This window comes from Sarcophilus harrisii, chromosome 3 (assembly GCF_902635505.1).
Source record: "Sarcophilus harrisii chromosome 3, mSarHar1.11, whole genome shotgun sequence".
Lineage (NCBI taxonomy): Eukaryota > Metazoa > Chordata > Mammalia > Dasyuromorphia > Dasyuridae > Sarcophilus > Sarcophilus harrisii.
Window position 1 is genome coordinate 582,255,381 of NC_045428.1, and position 13,423 is coordinate 582,268,803.

The 13,423-nt window shown below is 32.9% G+C and overlaps 1 protein-coding gene across 2 annotated transcripts in view; it reads right to left on the bottom strand.

Annotated features, from left to right (window-relative positions):
• Positions 1-13,423, bottom strand: part of WRAP73 (WD repeat containing, antisense to TP73) — a 50,148-nt gene that overhangs the window by 7,346 nt on the left and 29,379 nt on the right. For both annotated transcript variants that reach the window (XM_031962972.1, XM_031962973.1), the window contains exons 5-6: positions 8,447-8,519; positions 3,083-3,186 (exon numbers count right to left, since the gene is read on the bottom strand). In XM_031962972.1, coding sequence (XP_031818832.1) covers positions 3,083-3,186; positions 8,447-8,519 — 177 coding nt within the window. The remainder of the gene's footprint in view (positions 1-3,082; positions 3,187-8,446; positions 8,520-13,423) is intronic.

The window sequence follows — 13,423 nt, forward strand, 5'->3', positions numbered from 1 at the left end:
ATTGTATATGTAGTAAAAGAATATTGTTTGAAGTGTGACCATGAATAATTTAGCTATTCTGAATGATGTAATATTGAAAACAATTACAAAGACCTCATGAAAGAAGATTCTATTCATCTCCAGAGTAAGAACCCACACATGGAAGTATGTATTCTATGGTATCACAGATAAGTGTGTCAAACATTGGCCTTCTCTCTTGCATGGTTGGGAGAGAGAGAGAGAGTTTGTAACTCAAAATGTAACAACAGTTACAACAAAAACCAACCCCAAAATGAAAACACTTTCTTCCCCTTTCACTGTCTTCCCCCATGGCCTCGCCAATACTCAGTGTTTCCATTTTTTAGTCACGTTTGTCAATTTTGTGAAGTAACTCCTCAGAGTTGTTTTAATTCCAATTATTCACTTGGATAATTATTCACATAGTCATTTATAGTTTGTAATTCTTTATGTGATCTCTTCTAAAGGGGAATGGCTTGTGGCCTTACACAAGTGTTTTAGTACCTTATTTACTTTGGATAGCAGACCTTTCTCAGTGAAATCGGACACACATTAATTTTTCCATTTGCTTGTTTCCCAGTTCTAAGATGTGTGTAGCCTTTTAATTTTATGTAATTCAAACTATTTATCATATCTTTTATATTTACCTTTAGGCTTTGATTAAGAATTCTGTCTCGCACTAGTCACTGAAAGGTACTTCCTTCTGATGACCTCTATTTTATCTTTTTTATTATTTGATCTTTTTTAAGAGGTTGTCTGTCTATCCATTAGGTGATTATTGCAGTAGACTGTGTGAGATATTAGTCTAAACTTAATTTCTATCAAATCACATTCTAAAAATTCTTGTCAAACAGGGAATTCTTTGCCCAATAATTTACACTCTTTATTTAACACTTTATCAAACACTGAGCAACAATCACTTTGGGTTATTGCTTATCTAGTCTTCTTTCACTGATTTATATTGCCAACTTAATTACTGATTTAAATTGATTATTATTTTATAAAATAGTCTAAGGCCTGGTATTCAATGCTCTTATTTTTTTTTTTTTATTATTTACTCCAAATGACTTTCTTGTTATTTTGTCTATTCTTATAGAATGTGGCTGCTATATTTTGTTATAGTACTAGGTTTGTAAATTAATCTAGGTAATAACATCATTTTTATTATGTTAGCATAGCCCAACCATGAACGCCACCTCTAATTAAGTGTTCTTTTATTTCAGGAAGAAAGTTTGTAGTTATCTTATATAAGTGCTATGTATGGCTAAAAAGACTAACTCCTAGATTGTTTTATACATCATAAAGGTTATTTTGAATGGAATTTCTTATTTTTTCCTGGTTCTTTTTTATATTGCATAAAAATGATAATTTTTAAGAATTTCTTTTGCATTCTCTGCAACTTTAATGAAGATATTAATCATTTCAATTAGTTTTCTTGACTGAATCTCTAGAATTTGCCACATACAAATAGGGTCAATTTTGTTTTCCTTATTTTGATGTTAAAACCTTTTATTATATTCTCATCTTATCAATATAGCAAAATATGTTCAGATAAAGCTAAAACAACAGCAGGGGAAAAGAAATCTTTGCTTGACCTTTTTGCACTAGAAAGGCTTCTAGAATTTCTTTATAGCAAAGAGCATTTTTAGATATATTCTTTTGGTCATATTAAAGTAAGGATCTTTTTTAAGATTTTAACATAAATGAAAACTTTTTATTTTAAGTATTTTATTTTTCCCAATTATATGTAAAAACAAAACATTATTTTTGAAAATTTTGAATTACAACTTTTTTTGCTCCTTTCCTTTTTCTCTCCCTAAGATGGTAATTTTTCTTCTTCTCGTATTTTTCTTTTTTTTTTTTTTAAATAATTTCTTTCCACTTAATAGGGTATTTTGTTTTTTTTCTAATTTATATGTAAAGATAGTTTTCAACATTCATTTTTATAAGCTTTTGAGTTCCAAATTTTTCTCTCCCCCCTTTCCCTCCTCTCCCCTCTCCAATATAAGGTTATATATATGTGCAATCATGCTAAATATATTTCTACATTAGTAATGGTGTAAAAGAAGAATCAGAAAAAAAGGAAGAAAGAAAAAACAGTGAAAACAATATGTTTCAATCTGCATTCAGATTCCATAGTTCTTTCTCTGGATGTAGTTCAGCATTTTCTATATCACAAATTTTTTGGAATTGTCTTAGATCACTATATTGTTGATAAAAGTTACATCAATTGTAGTTGATCATCACACAATGGTACTGTTGCTATGTACAATGTTCGTTCTGCTTATTCCACTCATTATCAAGAACTGTTATTTTTTCGAAGGCTTTTCCCATATATCAATCGTGGATTTTGCTGTTTACATAATTACAGATACTAGCCATTTTCTTAAAGTTAAATTATCTTTGAAGTCCTGGTATGAATTCAATTTGGTCATTATTTTCTGGCCATACTATTCTAGTCTTCTTTATATGATTTTATTTAATGTTTTTAACATCATTATTCATTAGTGAAATTGTTCTTTATTTTTTCCCTGATTTATCATAAGAAAATCATTATACTAATGAGAAAAAGTAAAATCATTCTGTTTTGAAAATTCACTATCTATTCTACATCCCAGTTTCTTAAAACTGTGGTTTGTAACACCTATTATATAAGATCTCACAACTGAATGTGGGGTTGAGAAATTATGATTTATCAGTAAATATTTTATTTTTATACCTATTTTATATTTCTTATTTTTTCCTGGTTCTTTTTTATATTGCATAAAAATGGTAATTTTTAAGAATTTCTTTCGCAATTATCTACAATTTTAATGAAGATATTAATCTTCACATAAGGGATCACAAAAAACTTCTCAGTTAAAAAAAGTTGTGAATAGAAAATGTTTAAGAAGCCCTGTTCTACAGCTATAATTAAGCAAAATTTACCAAGATGTGGCAGTGCAAAAATCTGAATTAAAAAATAATTGCTAACTTCTAAGAATATGTAAAAAAAAAAAAGCCATATTTAATACATATACATCCTAGTAGCTTAAGAAATATCCCTCCAAAAAATTATTTTTAGTAGTAACCAAAAATGTCTCACCCTTAATAGTTGCCAGTCACTACACACAAAGAGGCTAATATAATCTTTGCAGTCACGCCTTTCTGCCAATGCCATGTAGCGGCCGTCCTTTGTAAAGGTTATTCCTATCAGAAAGATTAAAATTTAGTGTATTTACAAGGAAGAGAAATAAAATAAGAGGAATCATTTTCTGCAAAGAATGAAAGGTAGAAAATAGAGCAAAGGAGGGGAAAATAACAAAAAACATTTCAGATAATAGGTCAATATGGCACTCTTTGACTTTTTATACGTGCTGCTCCTGATAAAGAATTTCCTCTGCCAATCCAGATTATCACTTTCTCTGAATAAGAGTGACCTCCTCATGGTGGCACAGCTAGAAAAGTGCTGGAGTGAATCTTCAAGCCAGCTCTTCCTGACTCTAAGGTTCTATCTACTACAATATGCTGGATTTTCAAAATCAAAGAATTATGGTAATACAGAATAAATTATATACCATATAGTTTCAGTTTTAAGTATAATCTTTATTGGTGACTCAGAATACTTTAGTCTCTTGTTTTATTAAATCAATTATTACTATGCTACTGAAGTTTAGAAAAAGTCAGAAATATTGATAAGAAATCCTATAAAATAATTCTTATTGTATATTCTTTTTCTACTTTGGAATCAGCTTTTTTGGCTGAAGGAAGCTTAAATTAATAGGATGGACCCAATTATCATATTATATTACATTCTCTCATCTTAAAAAGGCCTCTTGTGTCAGAAGTCATTAAAATAATTTCCATTTTTTCATTTGCATTTAATTCAATTAAACAAATATTTATTAAATACCTACTTAATAATGTGTCAGGAATTGTACTGGAGATGCAAAAATAAAAATAAAATCACCTCTTCATTCAAGGAACTTAGGCTCTACAGGGGGAGAAACAATATGTACACAGAAGTGGAAAATATATAATCAAAATCATTTCCAAGAGATAGGATCTTAGCAACTGGAGTGGGTCAGATTAGGGTTTTTATATAAAAGAATTGGGGTTAAGATAGGTTTTAACATATGAACTGAGCTTTGAAGGAAGTTAAAGATTCTACAAGGTGGAGATGAGGATCAACATCATTCTAAGGAGAGCAAGCAGCCTGTAGAAAACAGAGAAAAGATACCTATGGACAAAAAAATATTTAAAGCAGCACTTTTTGTGACAGAAAAGAACTATGAAGAATGAATGGGTAAGCATCAAGCAGGAATGCCTGAACAAGGGATTGTTCAGCAATGTTAATTGCTGGTTAATTTAATGGAATATTATTGCATCATTTAACAAATGCTAAAAAAGATTGACTTAAAAAACTTGAGAAGACTTGTATGAACTGATTAAAAAGTAAAATGAACAGAACCAAGATAACAATGTACAAGGAGGTATAACACCTTAAAAGAAAATGATTTTGAAAGACTTGAACAATCTGATTAATGACTACAGAGGACCAATAAGAAAATATGCTTTCTATTTCTTGGTAGAGGTAGGTGATGACCTCAAAAAGACACTTTTCAGACACAGCTTCTATTTTGATTTGTTTGCTTAACTCTATTTATTAATTACAAGTTCAGGGGAAGCAGGGAAACTATTCAGGAGTAATGAAAAAAAAAAAAAGAAAAAGAAAAGGATCAACAAAACATTATTAAGGATATACCAAAGAGATCATAAAAAGTTTGGACAAGATTATGGACAAGCAGGGCAACTCTGTTACTTTCTTATTAATAATAAATTGGATATCTACTTTAAAAATGCAATTGAGAAATGCTCATTTTAAAATTTAACTTAATAGTCATTAACATACCTGAACATGTTAAGTTCATAATAAAAAAAAAACATCTAAAATTTTTTTTTTAAATAAAGGAAAGGAGTCAAACCACAGTTTGGTTTTTTGATTTAAAAACCAAACATGAGAATCTGTATTTTGTCCTCAAGGGAGGAAGGAGCCACTTGAGCTTTTTAAAAAATGAATTTAATAAGTATATTTGAGGAATGGAAAACTTAACATTGTATATGAAATTATGTACCTATTTATTAAACAATGATCCAAGACAATCCCAAAGGATTAATGATGAAGTATACTATCCATCTCCAGAGAAAGAATTGATATTGACTGAATACAGACTGAAGCATGCTATTTTTTCACTTTCATTTTTCTTTTGAGTCTTCTTATACAAAATGACTAATATGGAAATATCTCACATAATTTTAATGAGTATATAGTAAGTTTGACACAATAGTTCCAACAATATCCCTTTCTTGATATCCCTTTCTAAACCTCCAATAGCTCTCTACTATATATTTGTAAGACTATTTTTTTTATTTTTGCATCCTTATCACTAATCTCCCTGATTGACTTTCATAATACTCCCTCCCCCCAAAAAAACACCCCCTCTTTTGTAACCAGAAAGTATAGTGAAGCAAAACAAAGCTATACGATGATTATATCTGAAAACCCTCCTGATCCATTCTCCATCTTCTGGAGTCACGGCTGGGGCACTGCATTGATCCCATGTTTTCCTTCCCAATGCTGCAGCTGTGCTGGTTCCTGTCACCTCCCTTTCTATGCTCTAACAGAGCCTCCCCAGCTTCCCTGAGGTGGTCTCTCCGCTCCTTTCCCATGGCTCAATCTGCCTGTGCTCAGTCCTCAGCCTCTCTGCCTCCCCTATCACATCTCACAGGAATTCCTGAGCCCCAGGGAGGCTTCCTCAATTGTCTATAGTACTTTCAAAAGCAGATGTCCCACTGGCAGCATCCTAAACAGAACTCATTATCTTTGCCCCCAAACTATTCTCTTATTGTTGAGGACAATCCAGTTACCACTTTTCCGAAATCCCTCTCTCCCTCACTAAATATTTTTAATCAGTTGCCAAATTCCCTCAGTTCCATAGCCTCTCCTTCAGGCTTTCATTACTTCTCACTGGGACTTCTCCATTGTCGGCCCTGCCTTCAGTCCTTGCCCTGACTCCAAAACATCCTTCACAAGTCTCCAAAGTGATGTCATAAAGTGCAGATTTGATCCTGTCACCTAATTATACAACATTCTCCAGTAGCTCCTATCATCACCTACAACCAAATGTAAACATCTAAAATGTGGACCCTTCCCACCTTCACATTCTTTTTACACAACACTCACTCCCCCCTCCACAAATTCCATGGTGCAGCTAGGCAGGGATACTTGCTGCTCCTTGAACTGGATGCCCCATCCCCTGTCTCCCTGAGGCCTGGAGTGCTTTCCCTCCTCACCTCCACCTGGCTGGAAATGTCCTTCCCCACAAGACTCCTTTACACCTATTCTCTAGGTATTTTCTATACACCTCTTTCTGTACATGTTATCACCCTATTAGAATGGAAGCTCTTTGAGAGCAGGGATTGTTTTTACTTTTTCTTTGTAAATCCAATTTTTAGCAGTGCCTAGCACATATTAAGTAATTAACAAATGCTACACTGATTACTGTGCATTCCACATCCATCACTTGTTCTTCAAATGATAGATGCCCAATTTGTTTTCAGTTCTTTGCTACAATAAAAAAAAGTTGCCATAAATATTTTTCCAAGAGTCCTTCCTTTCCCTCTTCACTATTTTTGGGGCATATGTTAGTAATGTTTTGCACTGGGGTCAAAAGCTGTGCATAATTTAACAATTTTCAAGGTTAAAACTCCAAACTGGTTTCCAAGACATTTTTCATCAACAGGTCATTAATATGCCAATTCTCCCACAATCTTACAAGTGTCATTTTCTACTTTTATCATCTAATGAATACTGTGGGGTTTATTTTATTTTCAATTCTCTAATTATTAGTTATTTATAGCATTTTTTCATTTAGTTGTTTCTACCAGGACTTCTTGCACAAGAGAGGAACATAGTCAGACTTATGCTTTAGCACGCAATTTGTTAGTTAAAGCAAGATGAATTTCAGAAGGAAAAAACTGGATGCATGGAAACCTATTAGGAGGTTAATGTAATAATCCAGGTAGGAGATGATGAGGGCTTCAACTAGGATTGTAGCTGCAAACTAGGATTGTAGCAAGTAAGGAAAAAAAAAAAAAACAGACAGCAAGAGATATGGCAATAGAACTGATTTAAGATTCAGTAAATCGTGGTGAGGATAAATGGGAGGGAAGAGTCAAAGATAATTGCAAGACTGTAAAGATGAATTTCTAAAAGTAAAGAGTTGCCCTGAAATTTAGGGGACAGGAGGGATAAAAATGAACTGGTTTTTTGGACATGTTGAATTTAAGATGTTAATGGGATATCCTGGTGGAAATATCCAATATGAAGTTTGGTGATGTGAGGCTGAAATTCCTGAGAGTGTGGAATTGAATATAAAGATCAGGGAGTCATTTGATAGATACCTTGCTTTTAAGAAAGGACATTACACTCAGATAATATGCCTAACTGTGCGATGATGATAAAGGATACTACTAATAAAGCAATTTTATTCAAATATACAACTTTCCAATCTCTTGTGGAAACATAAAAGTACTTTTTTTGACTCCTAAAAGAAAAACAATGAATAATTCAGATAATCTAGCACATTATTCTGATCAATTCCTATGAAAACTATGCCTGATTTTGCTGATTCAAGAATGGAACATCTAGTTCATTTTTGGTGGTTAGAATAAATGAAGCTGCTATTGTTTCATACATTTATGCAAGTAAACTAGTGAGATGAATAACAAATTCCCAAAGCCCTTTCCTTCTAAGGGCTCAGAGGAATTCATGTTAAGTACAGTGGCCAGTTCAATTATCCTCACAAATATCTGCCTGAGCTCCTCAGTGAAGTCTCATCTAAAGACCGATGGCCAGCCCCCAACCATGCTGTGCCATGCCATCTAGTCATCCAACTGGGCTTTCTACCACCTGTTCTGTGCACAATAACCAACCAAGGACGTGATACTTGCTTGCCCTGAGGATCAATTCATCATCCCTATGACTTCCCAGACCCAAATTCCCTTCCCTGACAACCACTCCCCGTGTGTTGTGTTCTTTGCTTCTATTAGAATATTCCCTTCTTGAGGGCACAGACTATATCTCTAGTGCTTGGCACAGTTCCTGGCACACAATAAACTTTCATTTATTTCATTCATAGGGGGATGATAATAAAATTTTCCTTTTAAAATAAGACAGACAGAAACAAAGGTGATCAATTTCCCCAAGATTATAAAGTGAGTCAATAGAAAGATCAGAACCAGGATTTATTCAAGTCCTATTTCTGCTCTAGCTAAGGTCCCTTGACAGATGAACAGAGATCAGTTGAAGGGGATTCAATAGTACAGGCTTGATCAGTATATGCAACCTCGATGCTTCTTTGGGACCCTATTAAAAATACTCTCCTGAGAAGAGTTTTGATATACTCACCTTGCTGACAGGCTTTAGGATACTTGATATAAGACACAGATTTTGTACACAAGGACCAGACCGTTATCCGTAGCTGTGAAAGAGAAGAGGGGAAGGGAAGAAAAAGAGACAAGGTGTGTCAGCTTTTCAAATTCTAAAACAATGTCCAATTCACATATCCAAATAACATCTTCCAAACTGACCAAGTTTAGGAGGATTTAAATATTTAAATATTTCTTTACTATTTGAAATGAAAACCAAAAAAAGGATTAGTTATCTCTCCTTTCTCAATAGTTAATAGGATGTGTTACTTATATAATCACTTAGATAAGGAGTCTAATTTTTCAAAATTTCCATAAAGATTTATGTGTCTGTGTATATGTATTCATATATATTTACATGTATATTCCATGTGCCCATTTATACAGTGAGGAGCCACAAGAAACACATTTAAAGCAGAATGATACATTTAGAGTAAAGGTAAAAGGCTGGAACAAAACCTATTATGCTTCAGCTTAAGTAACAAAAGCAGGGCTTGATTTCATATCAAGCAAAAGCAAAAACAGATCTATTAAAACAGATAAAGAAGGAAACTACATCTTGCTAAAGAGAACCATAGATAATGAAATAATATCAATACTAAACATATATGCACCAAGTGGTATAGCATCCAAATTCCTAGACATGTTAAGAGAATTGCAAGAAGAATTAGAAAGCAAAACTGTAGTAAGGGATCTCAACCTTGTTCTTTCAGAATAAATCAAACCACGAAATGATTAAGAAAGATGTTAAGGAGGTAAATAGAATTCTAGAAAAGTTAGGTATGATAGACCTTTGGAGAAAACTGAATGGCGACAGAAAGGAATACGCTTTTTTCTCAGCAGTACACAGAACTTATATATATAAAAAAAACTAACCATGTATTAGGGCATAAAAACCTCAAAATGAAATACAGAAAGTCAGAAATAGTAAATGCATTTTTGAGATCATAACGTAATAAGAATTACATGCAATAAAAGGCCAGGGGAAAACAGACCAAAAATTAATTGGAAACTAAATAATCTAATCCTAAAGAGTGAGTGAAACAACAAATCACAGACACAAATGATAATTTCATACAAGAAAATAACAATAATGAGACAACATGCTAAAATTTATGGGAAACAGTCAAAAAACTTCTTAGGGTAAGTTTTATATCTCTAGATGCTTTTTTGCATAAAATAGAGAAAGAGAAGATCAACAAATTGAGCATGCAACTAAAAAAATCTTGGAAATGAAAAAAATTAAACCCCCCCAATAGAATGCCAAATTTGAAATTCTGAAAATAAAAGGGGAGATTAATAAAACTGAAAGAAAACAAGTGAATTAATAAACAAAAGTAAAAGTTAGTTTTATGAAAACAAATTAGTAGTTAAATTATCAGAAAAAGGAAAGAAGAAAATCAAATTGTTAGTATCAAAAATGAAAAACGGGAACAATCCACTAATGAAAAGGAAATTAGAGCAATAATTAGGAGTTGTTTTGCCCAACTATATGTCAATAAATCTGACAATCTAAGTGAAATGGAGGAATACTTACAAAAATATAGATTGCCCAAATCAGCAGAAGAGGAAATACATTTTTTTTATAGTCCCATTTTAGAAAAAGAAATAAACTCCCTAAGAAAAAATCTCCAGGGCCAGATGTATTATATGTGAATTCTATCAAACATTTAAAGAACAATTAATTCTAATTCTATGCAAACTATATGGAAAAATAGGCAAAGAAAAGGTCCTATTATCAAATTCCTTTTAAGACACAAATATACCAGGTAGGATAAAGACAGAGAAAGAGAATTATAGAACAATTTCTCTAATGAAAATTGATGCGAGCACCAGCCCTGAAGTCAGGAGGACCCGAGTTCAAATGTGACCTCAGACACTTAACACTTATTAGCTGTGTGACCCTTGGGCAAGTCACATAAACCCAACTGCCTCAGCAAAAACAAAACAAAAAGAAAAAGAAAAAAGAAAATTGATGCAAATATTAGCATTAGAGGGTGCAGTTATAATTTGATTTTAATGCGATGATATAAAAAAAGAAACTAAAGGAGGAAAGGGAATGCTATAAAATTATTATTTTATTTAAATGTTAATTTAAATAAAATAATAGCAAAGACATCACAGCAAGTTATCCCCAGGATAATACACTATGACCAAGTAGGGTTTACACTAGGAATGCAGAGCTGGTTCAATATTAGCAAAACTATTGGCATAATTAACTAAATCAATAACAAAACAAAAATCATATGATTATCTCAACAGATGCAGAAAAAGCATATGACAAAATCCAATACACATTCCTGTTAAAAACACTAGAGAGTATAGGAATAAGTGGAGTTTTCCTTAAAATGATCAGTAGTAGTTATTTAAAACCATCAGCAAGCATCATACGCAACGAAGATAAACTAGAATCATTCCCAATAAGATCAGGGATAAAATAGATTTTCCACTATCACTATTACTATTTGATATTAAAAATGTTAGCTTTGGCAATAAGAGAAGAAAAAGAAATTAAGTGCCAGAGTCCAATTCCAGTGAATACCGAGAGTGTGAATGTGAACTGAATACCGGAGACCAGGAAGAAGATATGCTTTGCAATCTTCATTTATTAATCTGAGAGCCAGGGTTTATATATACTTTTTAAGCTATTTGTTACATTAATACCAGCTGCCTCCAGGTGACGCTATATACATTCCAGGGGCATAGACCATACTTTGACATTTTAATTCCACTCTAATTAGTAATAATAACAAGATATCTATTGTAACATGGTTGCAAATTATGGTAACTATTAATAACAAAGTATAAGTCAAAACGAGAGTTGTAAACAGCATAGCTGTGCTGCCTTATTCATATCACATGAATTTTCTATCAAGATTATCCTAAATTTATCTCAAGTATGTCTTTCATTCATTGTTAAGGGAGGTGGTGAGCCAATGCTTGAATTATTTGCCTTTATGTAGGGCAGTTTCAAGTATTATCTGAACTGGATTCTTACTGTACATGGACTTATTCAATACTGGCCCTCTACATTAAAGGAATTAGACTAGATGATGAGGAAACCAAATTATCACTCTTTGCAGATGATAATGATGATATACTTAGAGAATCAATTAAAAAACAACTAGAAACAATTACAACTTTAGCAAAGTTGCAGGATACAAAATCATCAGCATTTTATAAATTACCAACAAAGTCCAGCAGCAAGAGATACAAAGAGAAATTCCATTTAAAATAACTGTCGATAATATGAAATATTTGGGAGTCTTCCTGTCAAGACAAAGTCAGGAACTATATAAATACAACTACAAAACACTTTCCACACAAATAAAGTCAGATATAATCAACTGGAAAAATATCAAATGTTCATGAGTAGGCCGGGCTAATATAATAAAACCGATAATATTACCTAAATTAATTTACTTCTTCAGGGCCATACCAATGAAACTTCCAAGAAATTATTTTACAAAGCTAGAAAAAAAAATAACAAAGTTTATCTGGAAGAACAAAAGGTTAAGAATTTCAAGCAGAAATAAATAAAGCAGAAGTCATCAAAATCATTTGGTATTGGCTAAGAAACAGAGTAGTTTGATCAGTGGAATAGGTTAGGTTCACAGGACAAAATAGTCAATGACTACAGTAATCTAGTGTTAGACAAAGCCAAAGACCCCAGCTTTTGGGATAAGAAATCACTATTTGACAAAAATTATTGGGAAAATTGGCAATTAATATGGCAGAAACCAGGCACTGATTCACATCTAACGCTGTATAGCAGGGGTCCTCAAACTTTTTAAATAGGGGGCCAGTTCACTGTCCCTCAGACTGTTGGAGGGCTGGACTATAGTAAAAACAAAAACTTTGCTTTGTGGGCCTTTAAATAAAGAAACTTCATAGCCCTGGGTGAGGGGGATAAATGTCCTCAGCTGCTGCATCTGGCCCACAGGCCTTAGTTTGAGGACCCCTGCTGTATAGCAAATTGAGGTCAAAATGGGTTCAGGATCTTGACGTAAAGAGTGATATTATAAGCAAATGAGAGGAACAAAGGATAGTTTACCTCTCAGTTGTGTGGAGAAAAAAGAAATTTGTGGCCAAAGAAGAACTAGAGTATATTATGGAACACAAGATAGATAATTTTGATTATATTAGGTTAAAAAGTTTTTGTACAAACAAAACCAATGGAGACAAAATTAGAAGGGAAGCAATAAACTGAGTAAACATTTTTACATTCAAGGGCTCTGATAAAGGCCTCATTTCTAAAATATATAGAGAACTGACCCAAATTTATAAGAATTCAAGCTATTCTCCAATTGCTAAATGGTCAAAGGATATGAACAGACAATTTTCAGATGAAGAAAATGAAACCATTTCTAGTCATATGAAAAGATGCTCTAAATTCACTATTGATCAGAGAAAAGCAAATTAAGACAACTCTGAGGTATCTCTACATATCTCTCAAATTGTCTAAGATGACAGGAAAAGATAATGACAAGTGTTGGAAAAGATGTGGGAAAACTGGGATACTAAAACATTGATGGAGCTGTGAACTGATCTAACCATTATGGACAGCAATTTGGAACTACGCCCAAAGGGATATCCAACTCTACTGGCTTATATCCCAAAGAGATTCTAAAGGAGGGAAAGGGACCCACACGTACAAAAATGTTTGTGGCAGCCCTTTTTGTAGTGGCCAGAAACTGGAAACTGAGTGGATGCCCAACAGCTGGGGAATAGCTGGATAAATTATGGTATATGAATGTTATGGAATATTATTGTTCTGTAAGAAACGAACAGCAGGATGATTTTAGAGAGGCTTGGCAAGACTTACATGAACTGATGCTGAGTAAAATGAGGAGAACTGGGAGATCATTATACATGGCAACAAGAAAATTATACGATGATAAATTCTGATGGGCGTGTTTTTCTTTAATAATGAGATAATTCAGGCCAGCTGGAACGT